Raw genomic sequence first — 13,395 nt, 5'->3', positions numbered from 1 at the left:
CCTCGGCCTTCACACTTGTAAATCACATCCTTTGCACAGTTAGGTTTTGAGTTGCACCATTGTATGAATACAAGGTTACCAAGAGCTGATGCACAACATTGTTTTGTACCTTTCTTTTCTCCAAAACACACCCACGATGTCCATACTGTTCCACCTTTCACTTCTCTTTTGTCTTAGATTCTCTTGCATCAGAAAACACTTTCTGACTTCTTCCAAGATGGAGGTATAGGTGGATTTGCCGTGCCTTCTCACACAACCAAGTTTAGGGACAACTAAATATTAGCAACACAAAACAGCCAGAACACGGAAAATTGAACTTTTTGGAAGTCCGTTAACAACAAATTCTTCAGCCTGACCGGTAAGGGGCGAAACCAGTGGCTGGTGGAGCGGGATTGCACCGGAGGACTCGGTCAGACGGGCTCAGGCGCGGAATCCAGAGGAAAGGCGCAGGGTTGGACCTAGTGAGCGACCGAGCGAGTGACCAGGCGAGTGACCGCGGAGGAGACAGCGGGGAAGCGGTGCTGCGTGTTGACTGGGGTCGCCTATTTGTGCGAGAGTGGACAGGCGAGGGAGTGGGCAGTTGGACCGGGGCCCGGCGTCCCCGCGGCAAGCGGCAGTAGATGGCGCCGCCATTTCCCCGCTCTGACCACGCCCCCACATACAGCGTCACAACCCAGCGACCTGGGAGTCCAAGGCGCCGCTTCTCACACTTAAAGGGCCAGAACAGACCAAAAATGTCGCGAATTCTCAAAATCCCTGAGCCCATAGACCTAAGCGATGAAGAAATAGCAAAACTCTCAGAAGCACAGTTTAAAACACTGGTCATCAGGATCCTCACAGATCTGGTTGATTATAGCCACAAATTAGAGAAACATATGAAGGCGAAACTAATTGAAATGAACGGAATTGCACAGGAAACCAATAGCGATGAAAAGGAAACTGGGACTCAAATCAATGGAGTGGACCAGAAGAAAGCAAATAATGGCCAAACAGAAAAGAGTCAAGAAGCAAGAATTCAAAGAAATGAGGAGAGTCTTAGGAACCTCCAGGACATCTTTAAACGCTCCAATATCTGAATTATAGGGGTACCAGAAAGGGGAAAGGCACAGCCACCAGTGGAAAACTTATTTGCACAAATAATAAAGGAAAATTTCCCCAATTTGGCAAAGGAAATAGACTTTCAGGAAATCCAGGAAGCTCAGAGAGTCCCAAAGAAGTTGGACCCAAGAAGGAACACAACAAGGCACATCATCATTACATTAGCCAAAATTAAAATGAAGGAGAGAATCCTAGAAGCAGCAAGAGCTAAGGGGACAGTCACCTACAAAGCAGTTCCCATCAGACTGTCAGCAGATTTCTCAAAAGAGACCTCACAGGCAAGAAGGGGCTGGAAAGAGGTATTCCAAGTCATGAAATCCAAAGACCTACAACCAAGATTGCTCTATCCAGCAAAACTTTCATTTAGAATGGAAGGACAGATAAGGTGCTTCTCAGATAAGATCAAATTCAAGGAGTTCATCATCACCAAGCCCTTATTATATGAAATGTTAAAGGGACTTATCTAAGAAAAAGAAGTTAAAGAAACATGAACAGTGAAAGGACAGCAAACTCACAGTTATTAACAACCACACCTAAAATGAAAGCAAACTAAAAGGACAGCTAGATCAGGAGTGGAGACATAGAAATGAAGATCTCAAGGAGGGTTAGCAACAGGGGAGTGGGAGGAGGAGATGGGGGGAGAAGGTACAGAAAATAAGTAGCATAGACAGTAGAAAGAAAATAGATGGGGGGGGGGGGCAAGAATAGCATGGGAAATATAGAATCTAAAGGACTGGAGACACATGGTCATAAACTAAAGGGGGGTAATGGTGGGGATGGGGGGGTAGGGTGGAGGGGAATGAAGGGGGGAATAGAACAACTGTAACAGCATAATCAATTAAAAAATAAAAATTAAAAAAAAAAAAAAACACTTTCTGAGCTTGGGAAATTGGTTTAAACTCTCCATTTGGATTCTTATCAGGGAGGTCCTTCCAGGCCACGAGTTTCCTATCAGCCTTCTCCAGTTCTGTCCTGGTGTGACCTCAAACTGATGTCTTGCACCGGTTCCTACAGCCAGTAAGCAGGGGAGGCAGACAGGAGTGTGTTCATGTGTGCAGCTCAGAGCGCCTCCATGCTCCACCCCTCACCACCAAATGTTTTGGAAAGTCTTTGTTTTTGACTTTTTAATACTATTTTTCAACATGTGTCTCAAATCATTAAATAGTATATTTTGCTTAATGCTTTCATAGGTAGCATATGATTTAATTATGATGTGAAATTAATTTCAAGCCCAACGTAATCCCAGAGTAGACTATGTCCCGCTGCTCCCCTAAATGTCAACCACGAGTCTCAAGCCTGGGTGATTTTCTTCCAAAGGTTTTTTGTTGTTTTTTTTTTTTATAAGATTTTATTTATTTTGAGACAGAAGGGTGAAAGAGAAATAATGTGTGGTTGCTTCTCATGTGCCCCTCCACTGGGGACCTGGGCCATAACCCAGGCACGTGCCTAGACTGGGAATCAAACCAGTAACCCTTTGGTTCACAGGCTGGCACTCAATCTACTGAGCCACACCAGCCAGCGCTTCTTCCAAGGGTTTTTTGCTTTTGCTGTTGCGTGAACCACCCATACAACCCGTGCAGAACAGCTGAAGCTAAGACATCATGCCTGCCTGACAGAGGCTTTCAAAGCAAACTCATCTAATGAAAGTATTCGCTCCACTTTCTGAATTCCATGCTAGTGACCTAATTCTTGGTGAAATGAGTTTGGGGAAAGAAGACCCTAATGCTTATATTGTTAAAAACATTTGTTGGCTCAGAAGGCTGGGGAGACAGATCCCTGATGGAGCAATTCCTCTGACCATTAACCTTGTTCCCTCCAACCTTTTTGTTAGCTTAGATGCTCCTCAAGTATGAAAACATCTGAGTAGGCCCATTTCCTCCAGGCAGTGAGTGATACGGTATTAAATGTGTAGAATTTAGCCCTGGCTGGTGTAGCTCAGTGGGTTGAGCGCGGGCCTGCGAACCAGACAATCGCGGTTCGATTCCCAGTCAGGGCACATCTCTGGGTTGCAGGCCAGTTCCTAGCAGGGGACGCACGAAAGGCAACCATACATTGATGTTTCTCTCCTTCTCTCCTTCCCTTCCTCTCTAAAGATAAATAAATAAAATCTTAAAAAAAAAATGTGTAGAATTTAGGAAACATCAAGGCAGCGATTATGAAGGGGAACTTGTGTTAAATATTTATTTTTCTCCCCCCTTCCCGCTTTATAGCATAATGTCATTTGGACCTACCTGAATATGAATTCCCTTTTCTGGCTAATAAACTACACTCTGTCCCGGTACATTTCTCTTCTGCCACACAATGTGGGATGTAGCACCCGTACAAATTAGTGTCCGGTTACTTCCTTTTGGTAGCTGGGATACGGGTTTAACGATGTCTGGGCAAGTTCAGTGCTCTCACAGCTTTAGTTTACTGTGTGTGTGCACACACTATACACGTGGATTCAGAATGTTCCTTTTCTAGATGCCAACCTACCACAGATGCTCTCCCACACCGGATCAGGACTGTCAGCCACGGGAGGAAGAGGAATGGTCTAATGAGTGTTACTCAGTATCCTACGCACTACGAACTGGGATATAGCAAAGATACAAAGCTGTGTCCTACCAGGTCTGTCACTGAGATTCAAACTCAAGTTTTCCCTTACTACAAAAGCTATGACACCTTGATAGTTAGTTACTCCTTGAAACCGTATGGAAGGTACAGCAACTGAGTAGTATACAAAGTACTTCGGCTCTCACAGCAGTCAATCTGGCTGTTAATGAAAGCAGTGACGTTCAAGCAGAAATGAAGTCTTGGCAAGCTCTTGGCCGCTGGCTACACACAAAGTGAGTTCCCCTTCTTGACTTCAGGCTTTCACAGCTGACTTCAGCTCTTCACCTCTCTGTAAATCAGCCCATCTTTTCTGTGTCTGGTCTGTGAAAAAGACCTTGGCCCTAGCTGGCATGGCTCAGTGGACTGAGCACTGGCCTGCAGACGAAAGATTGCTGGTTCAATTCCCACTCACGGTACGTGCCTGGATTGTGGGCCGGGTCCCCAGTTGGAAGGTGTGAGAAGCAACTGATCGCTGTTTCTCTCACACATCATGTTTCTCTCCCCCTCTCTCTCTAAAAATAAATAAATCTTAAAAAAAAAAAGACAACCCTGGAGTCAAAACCAAGGATGGGTGTTGTGTGTGGGGGTCATAGCACCAAGGTAGGTCACACAGGGTTACTAAGCAGGAGCTCATGATAAAGGGCACATAGGGATCACTTCCCCCGAGCCACCTGTGCCTTGCAAAGCATATAGAAAGTATTTTCCATTCCTCAAAATCATAACCTGAACCCGACCTCCTCCCTTTAGCACATGGTTAAGACAATCCACATAAGCCCCCCCACAAATGTCTTCGTGTGTCCTGCCATGATGCCGACCAAACTTACAACTTCTCCGCTCAGTTGACCCCGTGCGTCTCCTTAATGCTGTCCTCTCCCTAGCAAGCCGCTCCCAGCCCTGACCCGGAAGGTTACTCCTTCCAGGAAGGCTGCCCCACTGTGTTAGCTTTAGTGGCAAAAGGTGGTGGTTCATTAAATAATCTGGTGCTTGTATTCAGATTGCATATTAAAACTGAAAGGTTTTTTTTTTTTTTTTGCCTATACATGTCTATAAACCACTCGAATATAATTATTTACTGGGGTATTTAAACAGTGACCAACTAAGGATTTTTTAACTGGTCCGTCAAACCACCTCTGATCCAACAAGTTCCTCACTGTCCACTAGATGGCACTGTTCAACAGCCGTGACTGTGAAAAGGAAGTAATCCCATCGGAGGCAAAATAGACAAATTTGAAGAAATTTAAACAGCCAAGTCACTTGCTCCTGCAGGTCTCCAAATAGGCTACGCTGGGATTATGACAAAAATATGATAAAGATCATTTCTAATTCCTACATATATAGTCTAGTAGTCTAGAATGATTCAGTAACTACCATTATTTCAGTTCATGTCTTAACTCTTCAAGTAAATGATGCACACCCTATGGCAGACTGCCTCACACTAGCATCTTTTAAAGCAACAAAACTTTAATCACAACTCCCCACAAATGAAAAGGGATACCACGGAAAGTGAACATTAGGCTTTCTACAACTGGGTGTCAGAATGAAGTCAACCTTCACCAGGTGAACGCCAACTTCTCAGGGAGCAGAGCAGCTGAGGTGCAAGCTGGCATGCGTGCCTGGGGAGAAATCTGTAGTTGCCAACAGGGAAGAGGGTTTGTGTGTGGCTGTTAAGGTGGAAGCAGAGACTCATGAGTGCAGAGCCCACCATGTTTCCAGGGGACGGCCGTTAGAGATACATTCAACCCCACAGTCACTGGGGATGAGCCACTTTTCAATCACCATGTCTTCAAATTCATTCCCATTAAAATTAGTAAAGCCCCACTACTTGGAGATGTAGGTGTTCTGGAGGCCAGGGAACGTGAACTTGGCTCTGCGTAGGGAGGGCCTCAATCACATGCTCCTTGTTCTGCAGCTTGGTGCAGATGGACATAACTTGTCCAATGTGGACCCCCGGCCACTGTGCCCCGGGGCTTTCCGAAGGCACTGCATACAGGTCTGGGGCCTGTCAGCCCCAGCACAGGGCATCTCGTTGATGCGGATGACATGGAATGGGCGGAGCCCCACTCGGATGTGCAAGCCATCTTTGCCAGCTTTTCACCCAGTACTTGACACAAATATGGGAACTCTCTAGGGCTTCGGAGAAGGGCTGCTCGTATTCATCTGACACCCTGTGGCCAGAGTGGGAACTCGTCCACCTTTGCCTTTTCCCCGCCTCGGGTCAAAGATGCAGATCTTAGCATCAGAGACATCCGGGTAAAGGGGAGACTTTGGGTACAGCTTGTTCTCATACCGGTATCACTGGCCGGGGCAGCGGCCCATGGCAACACCAGGATCTTCACTGGCTCAATGAAGGGAAAGAGCTGAGGAGGAATTTGAATGACCAGATCCCCTAGCCACAGCCGAAAACTAAACAAGTCAGCCTCAGTGTGGGCCAGTAAAAACAGCACAGGACTATTAGACACCCTCACTCTTGGTTCTGCTCCCAATTTGGCATAAACTTCACATAACTCAGTCTTCTGGGCCTCAATTTATTTCTTTGTAAAATAATAGGGCTTAAAAGGCCCTAAAAACTATGATTCAAAATACATTAAAACAAAAAAGTACCTAGAAAGTGTTAAAAAGCAGAAAGATAAGAATACATTTAACATTTTGAATTGACTCACCTAGGGACAAAATATTTTTCACTACTTCAATAACCTTGATAAAACACAGACAATGGCTTTGAAGGAACTATTTTGAAAACACCTTCTGGTTCTGGTTTCTCTTAAGCATGGTTCTGAGGGAGGCTGGATTACTTGTGGTAAGATTCGTACTACACACTACTTACTTTCTGAAATTGTCACTCTGTGAAAAGCCAAAAATAAAAAATCAGGACTTGGCATTCTGGGCTTTCTTTTAACACCCACTCATTATCTGGGTTCAGTAGCAAGAGGCCACCACTGAGTAAGGAAAGACACCACCTGCCAACTTCCTGTGTGCATAACGCATTATTTGGCGGAAGCAAGCTATCCTTAAATACCTTTCAGGGCCTTAGACTAGACTGAGAAGACACAAGACCTAAAACCCTGAACAGGAGATGGGCCATGTGCCCAGAGGCTAGGTAGGTCACAGTTCAGTAAAGCAGGTATTTTTATGGAAGACCCTGCGCCAGGATGCTGCTAAGAGACCGTCATCCTGATCAAAAGGCACATATGTTCTATGAAGAGACGGAAATACAAAACTTAAAAACCAGGCCCTGGCTGGGTAGCTCAGGTTACATACAAGAATCAACCAGTGAATGCACAGATAAGTGAAACAAGAAAACATCAAACCGATGTTTCTCCCTCCACCCCTCCCCCTCACCTACAAGAATACATAAGTGGAACAACAAATCGTCTTTCTCCTTCCCTCCTTCTCTGAATTATTTTTAAAAACTTAAAAACCAGATATAATAAGAGTACTAAATAGTGTGAAGAGGAGCTTCAAAGACAGTGAAAAAGATTAGTCCACATGACGTGCACTTGTTAGTGGCACAGAACACGGGCCCCGTGAAATCCATGTCCAACTGCCAACAGGAATGGGAGAGCAGGGTGGGGGAGGGAGAAGGCAGTGGCAGAAAAGGAACACGGTTTTGAAGGCATTTGTGTCAAAACTTCACAAAGCTCGCTTTTAAAGGAGAAATGGCTAGCCCTGATTGCTGTGGCTCCGTGGGCTGGGTGACGGCCCACAAACTGGAAGGTCACTCACTGGTTCCGGTTTGATTCCAGGTGAGAGCACGAGCCTGGCTTGCGGGCCGGGTCTCCGGCTGAGGTTGTGCAAGAGGCAACCAATCAACATTTCTCTTCCTCTCTCTACAAATAAATATATAAAATATTTTTTAAATAAAATGGCTAGTAATTTTTGGCACAAACTGTTAAATCTGAAGTTTTATAAGGAAGTTTAGGCAAGCAAAATATTCGACGATAGGTAAATTAATGTAACTTTTAACAGAACTCCTTTTGAGATATTCTAAGAAGCCGGTTTATTTTTGGTGTCATCTGTAGCAAGATGACAAGCACAAACGTGACATCCGCACGGTCACTTCATCTCATCCTACTTCTGCCAGTTTCATCACGAAACACGCGAGCCCGTCCCCACTGCCCCGATGTCCTCAGGGGAGGCAGTTCGCCGTTCCTGCGTATTTTCCTCACTCCCACAGTTCCACACAGTAAACCCAATCTACCCTTTCAACACACCCAGTGGCTTATACCCAAATGTGCTTCACCCTCTTACCCTCCTCGCCTTCCCACCCTGGAACCCCTGGGCTGCCGCTTCCCGTGGGGCGGGGAGGAGGCGCGGGACTCACCCAGACCCCAGGAACTTCTCTGTTCACCCTAGTTGGGGGGGGGAAATGGGCTATAAAATACTGAAGGAAATCTATAACATACCAAAGTGATTACATCGACAGAATTTCTTCAAATTCTTATTAAAACTTTACAACACAGAAACCATACAAAACTTGCGTTTTAAGTAGCATCCACGTTCAACGAAGGTATAAAACACAACGACTTTATTGATTTCTTACAATCAAATACTGCCAACTAGCATTACTTCCACTCATGCATCATTAAAAACAAAAGGACATTTCCTCAGTATTTTCAAATGATGCATTATACAACAAACAAAAAGTTAGAACTTAAAATGCACCCTGATTAATTATGTAAACTGGTAATTTTCTTTTAAAAAGCATAACTAATAATTTGGTTCTTCATAAAATGGAAATTTAAATATTTCTCCTGATAGTCTTGAGGTTATCATTATGTTATGAGTAGTGCAAAGTGTGGCACACAGAGTTTCATCTAGAAAGGTGTGTCTTACACGCCTTATTAAACAAATGAAATGTGCATAACGAAATGCATACAGTCAATGCATGATAGAAAGCATGTTTCAAATATAAGGCAGCCCCGCAGGTCACCGTATTATTTAGGTTTTGCATTATCATTTATGGCATTATAGATTAATTACACATAACATACTTTTATACATTTTAACCCTGAAGATAAGAAAAACTGTCGCTTGAAGAAATTATTCCAGGTAGCCATTTGGTTTGTATCAGGAGAAAGTGAACCTCCAGGGGGTCGGTGTCTGCCGAGTCTGGAATCCTTAGCTCGAGTCAGCACGTCGGGTACGCGACACGTTTCACAGTGACTGTTTCCAGCCCTGGCGACAGCTCTTCTGCACGGTGCGCCTGCCAGGGGACGAAGCCTCTCTGGGATCACCCTTGCGTGTGGTTTTCCCTTTTTTTCCTTCGGGATTAACAGTATTATTTCCTCTTCTCACTTCTTCGATGGCCTTCCATTTTAATTATTCATAAATCCTTTCAGAATATCCTCCGAGAATTCCATCAGGGGAAGTTCTGGAGACGGAAAATCCAAGGGAGGAAGATTGGGTATTGGAATATCCTTGGCTTTCCCGGTATTTGCTGCAAACTTCTGCCAGGTCGAAGAGGCTGTAGCAGTTTCTGCATGTGGCGGCAAGCTCCACAACTCTGACTTCTCTACAAAATCAGCGTCCACATCTAGCTCCTTGTCCACTGGGCCTTTTAGGAGTCTGGCCTTTTCAGCCTTTAGTTGCTTATTTTCTTTCCTTAATCTTTCATTCTCAGCCACAAGGAATTCCACATGCCTCTTCAAATCTGCAATTTTGGTTGCCTGCTCCTCTATTACTGTTTTATCATCTTTAGGGGCTTTGCTGCCAATGCACAGTTCTGTCGGCTCACTCTTTTGCTGAAGTAAAAATAGCAGTGTGTCTGGATCCCTGTCAAAGACCCCCTGGACCTCGGGCGGACGCTTCTCCGTGGAAGGGCTGTACTTGTGCGGGAGGAGACTCTGGCCCTCGGCGTCCTCAGTGATGGGTCTGTGAGATGCCTGAGGCTGGGCAGCAGCGTCCCTGTCCGTGCTCTGCTGGGCTTTCAGCCTTTCCTCCCGCTTGGCCCTCTTCCACCGCTCCTGAATGAGCAGGAGCTGCTTCATGTGGCTGTCCCTTTGCAGTTCCAGTGATAAATGAGCCTATGACACAGAAAGAAAGGTGCCATTTAACGTTCTAAGTCTCTAGTAATGACCAGAAAACACTATTCCAAGATTCTCCTTTTTGAATAACCCGGTAACACTTAAAAATTCATATACTATGTTTACAATTCAGTTGAACCTCAATTTTTTTTCCAAAATAACCAGTGCTTTTAGGTAAGCTAACATGTTTTTGTTAGCTTGTGAATATAAACAAAATATCATTTATTCAGGAAGTCCTATTCCGAATCGACATTCTGAATCAGACCTTTTAAAAATGGGCTTTAACACTCTGCAATGCCACTGATACTCCGCTTAAAAGTCAGAAAAATATCCTCTTTAGACATCAATTCTACAACCAGCTAGGAAGTCCTCACTGGCAGGGTCTGCAGAATGCTCACATGAACAGTTCTACACGGTCAAAGGACAGTGTGCGGGTAGAACTCGACTTCTATGTTCTCTTTGTTCAGTTTGAGGAATTGGAGTTTTTTTCTTTCCCTGCCACTGACAGTCACTCACAGAAAGGATATCCTTAATTCAATTAAATAAACATTTACCAGGCACCTATGTACCTACCACTTGTATAACTAGGAAATCATCTTTGGATAAAGGTATTTTAAAAACCTAGGGAGGCCGTCCCCAAACACAGGAAAAAAAAAATTAAAGCCATTGGTGAAACAAATTTAAAAAGTAGCAAAATTATATAGGAATTCAGGAAAAAATAAGATTTACATGAACTCTGAGAAGCAAAGGGAAGGCCAACCGGTTCCTCCTCGCCCGGGTCCGCTCGCTCACTGTGCGCGGTCAGATGACGGCCACCAGGAGAGGCCCCGGCGGGGCTCCAGGACACACTGGCAACCCGAGGAGCGTAAAGAGCACAAGTAACCACCGGGAAAGGGACGAAAGTGTCTACACGCCATGTCTGGTCATCAACAACAGTTCATTTAGTTTTAATTTCCTTTCTAAAGTATTCTTCTTTTGCCCGTTTTATATACAGGGTATGGCAAAAATAGGTTTACATCTGTGAGCACATAAAACAAGAATTTATTCTTGTATTATTTTTATTAATTATTCTATTATTTTCCATATGAACTACTGCAAACCCATTTTTGCCTCACCCTATACTTCGACTCTAGTGTTTTCAGAGGGGCACAAAGCTTTATTTTATATACACTTCTTCACAAGAAAATCCTTCTAAACCTCACTGCAAATATTAAGGAAATGTCTCACCTGCTCAGACTGTGTCAGCTTCATGGCTTCGGAAAGATATGCTGGTTTTAAAAAAAAAAGAGGCATATTAATAAGTGTCATCATTTTGTAATTAACGGGTCAAAGGAAGAGCTTTAATGCCCCTCAGATGACATACACATGGACTCGGAGGCGACTCTGCTAGTTATCCTATTCCTGAAAAGAAACAAGGTGGGGGTCCGAAACCACATCAGTGGTAATTACAAGTAGATATTCCCTCCCCGATCTGCAAGGAGCTTGTTCTTTAAAATCCCTGAACATTACGCAATTTAGGAAGATGGCATAATCAGAAAATAGGGTTAGTGAGGACTAAAATTCAGTAGAAATGTATCAGAATGCTATTACTCATTATGCTCACAAAAACATCAAGAGCTGACTATCAACGATGTTTTTACCCACGTGAATACCCGGACCACCATTTGGGCCTCCTGCAGAACTTATCAACTTGTTTCTGAGCTAAGCCAACAGCTTTCTAGGAATCAGGGAGTTAAAAGCCCTAAGAACTTCCTGACATTTATTGTAAGCAAGTTGTCAAAACCAGTATACGAGGTCTGTCCAGGAAGTTTCCAGCCACATAAAAATGAAAACATGAGGCATTTATTGAAGATACAAGATACAAGAAACACTGTACATAGGACAATGTCGCCTCAGTCCCCTTCAAAGTGGACACCTTGGGACCTCACACAGTTCTCCCAGCGTCTCTTCCATTGTTCAAGACACTCTGAAAAATCCTTTGTTGGACTTGCCATCAGCTGCCCTGCTGTAATTTCCTGAATCTCGCTGACAGTCTGAAATCTCTTCCCTTTTGAAGGCGGTTTTAGTTCTGGGTAGAGCCAGAAGTCGTCGCAGGGCGCCACGTCGGGGATGTGGGGGGGGGGGCAGAGTCCCCTGGGTGACTGCAGTGTCACCAAAACACTCTCTCTGCATGAGATGTGACACATGAGCAGGCATGTTGTCGTGATGAGGCTGCCAATCACCAGCTGGTCTTAGCTGCGGCCTTCTGACTCACCCAAATCATCTCCATGGAGGAATGTTTAAGCTTAATGCAAAATCTGATGCAGAGTTGTTGCTCTACTTGCTGAGTCATTTTGAATGTGACAGCCACACAGTGCACATGCTCACTCAACAACATCTACCAACCCTACTGACTAGTACATGTAGGCATTGTCCTCGCATGTGCATTCCAGTCCACTCTCCTTGGCTGCGAGGTTACACTGATGTCACTCACGTGAACCAGTCTCGTTTTTTTAACAATGGCTGCACTGTTCCCAGACAGACCTTGTATAGTGTCATTGACCTGACCATAAATGGTCAGTAACTTAATAAACTTCTTTTTGATCTTAAGATCAGTTCCTAGGTGACTCAATTTGTTTAAATTTAAATAGTCACTGTAAAAAAACATGATTTTCCTCTTTGAGTTGACTGCTAGAATGGTAAAGCCAAGTTCTCCTAACAAATACGAAAGAACACATGGTGCATTTTGTGAACCAAACTCCCAGTCCTTCCTCATTTTATCTTTTAGTGGAGTCTCCATCTACTTCTTTTTAATTACATTTTATATGTTGTTGTATTCCTAAGGCCTTATACACATTTGTTGGAACAAGATAAGATACAAATAAATACTACTAACAAATTGTATTTAATCTCCATTTTTTATCTCCTGCTTACTACAAACTTTCTAACATCCCTCATCTCTACATTAAGTTCCTTTTTTTCCCCTTTCTGCAGATACTACAAGGCACTGCTACCTGTACCTGTCTGGTGTCCATCTTCCTGTCTAGTGTTGATCCAAATATGTTAATGACTGTCCAAGTCCATGACTCAGAACTGCTGTCTCTTGGGTTCTACCAGTCTTCAAGATATAGCTTCACTGGATGCTCCCTCCACAACAGAAAGCATGGAGGTGGTTATACAGTTTTTGCTCCAGCCACTTAATTTTCCTCAACACTTTTTTCTTTTATTCTTATATAAAGTCTGTACAGCTGCATAGAGACTATTCCTCTTCCTTTTCCTCATGTTTAACCCTGACGATGCAGTCTATATACTGCTCTGAGAGTGTGGATGAATTTTCCTAGCCATCCCTCCCCTTACGTCTGCATGCACTTGTCTCTCTGTCTGAACTAGTTTGCTTTAAATCTACCTTCTTAACAAATGGAACAATTTGGCAAAACCAAACGCAGAACAACTGGAATGCCTCCCTTTGTAGAATCTTTAAACTATAACAAGATAGAAGAAGATGCCCGAGGACAATGAGATGTCAAAAAGCAAAGAATTCAATAGGAGTCATACCGTCATTTAAAGTACAGTGATCCCTCACCTATCTCAGGAGTTACATTCCAGAGACACCTGTGACAGGTGAAAATCCGGGAAATAGCAGCATTATATTTATTTTATATATATATATATATATATTTTTTTTTTTTAAGGCTTTATAAAC

At 43.8% G+C, this 13,395-nt stretch overlaps 1 protein-coding gene and 1 pseudogene across 3 annotated transcripts in view; both read right to left on the bottom strand.

Moving 5' to 3' along the window:
- Positions 1-13,395, bottom strand: part of NRBF2 (nuclear receptor binding factor 2) — a 42,616-nt gene that overhangs the window by 7,204 nt on the left and 22,017 nt on the right. Inside the window, exons 3-4 of one of the 3 annotated variants that reach the window (XR_008391353.1) lie at positions 10,941-10,981; positions 7,414-9,713 (exon numbers count right to left, since the gene is read on the bottom strand). Coding sequence is in view for 2 of the 3 variants with exons in the window: in XM_037158694.2 (XP_037014589.2) it covers positions 9,006-9,713; positions 10,941-10,981 (749 nt within the window). In the remaining variant the exon portion in view is untranslated. Of the gene's footprint in view, positions 1-7,118; positions 9,714-10,940; positions 10,982-13,395 lie in introns of those variants that run through there. The other 2 variants (XM_037158693.2, XM_037158694.2) reach the window with 2 other exon arrangements.
- On the bottom strand, positions 1,866-6,006 carry LOC119059135 (60S ribosomal protein L10-like; annotated as a pseudogene).

The sequence above is a fragment of the Artibeus jamaicensis genome, unplaced genomic scaffold (genome assembly GCF_021234435.1).
Source record: "Artibeus jamaicensis isolate MK-2021 breed Jamaican fruit bat unplaced genomic scaffold, CSHL_Jam_final contig_332, whole genome shotgun sequence".
In the NCBI taxonomy this organism is placed as follows: Eukaryota; Metazoa; Chordata; class Mammalia; order Chiroptera; family Phyllostomidae; genus Artibeus; species Artibeus jamaicensis.
Note: the sequence above shows the minus strand (reverse complement) of the source record. Positions and strands in the feature narration are given on the sequence as shown.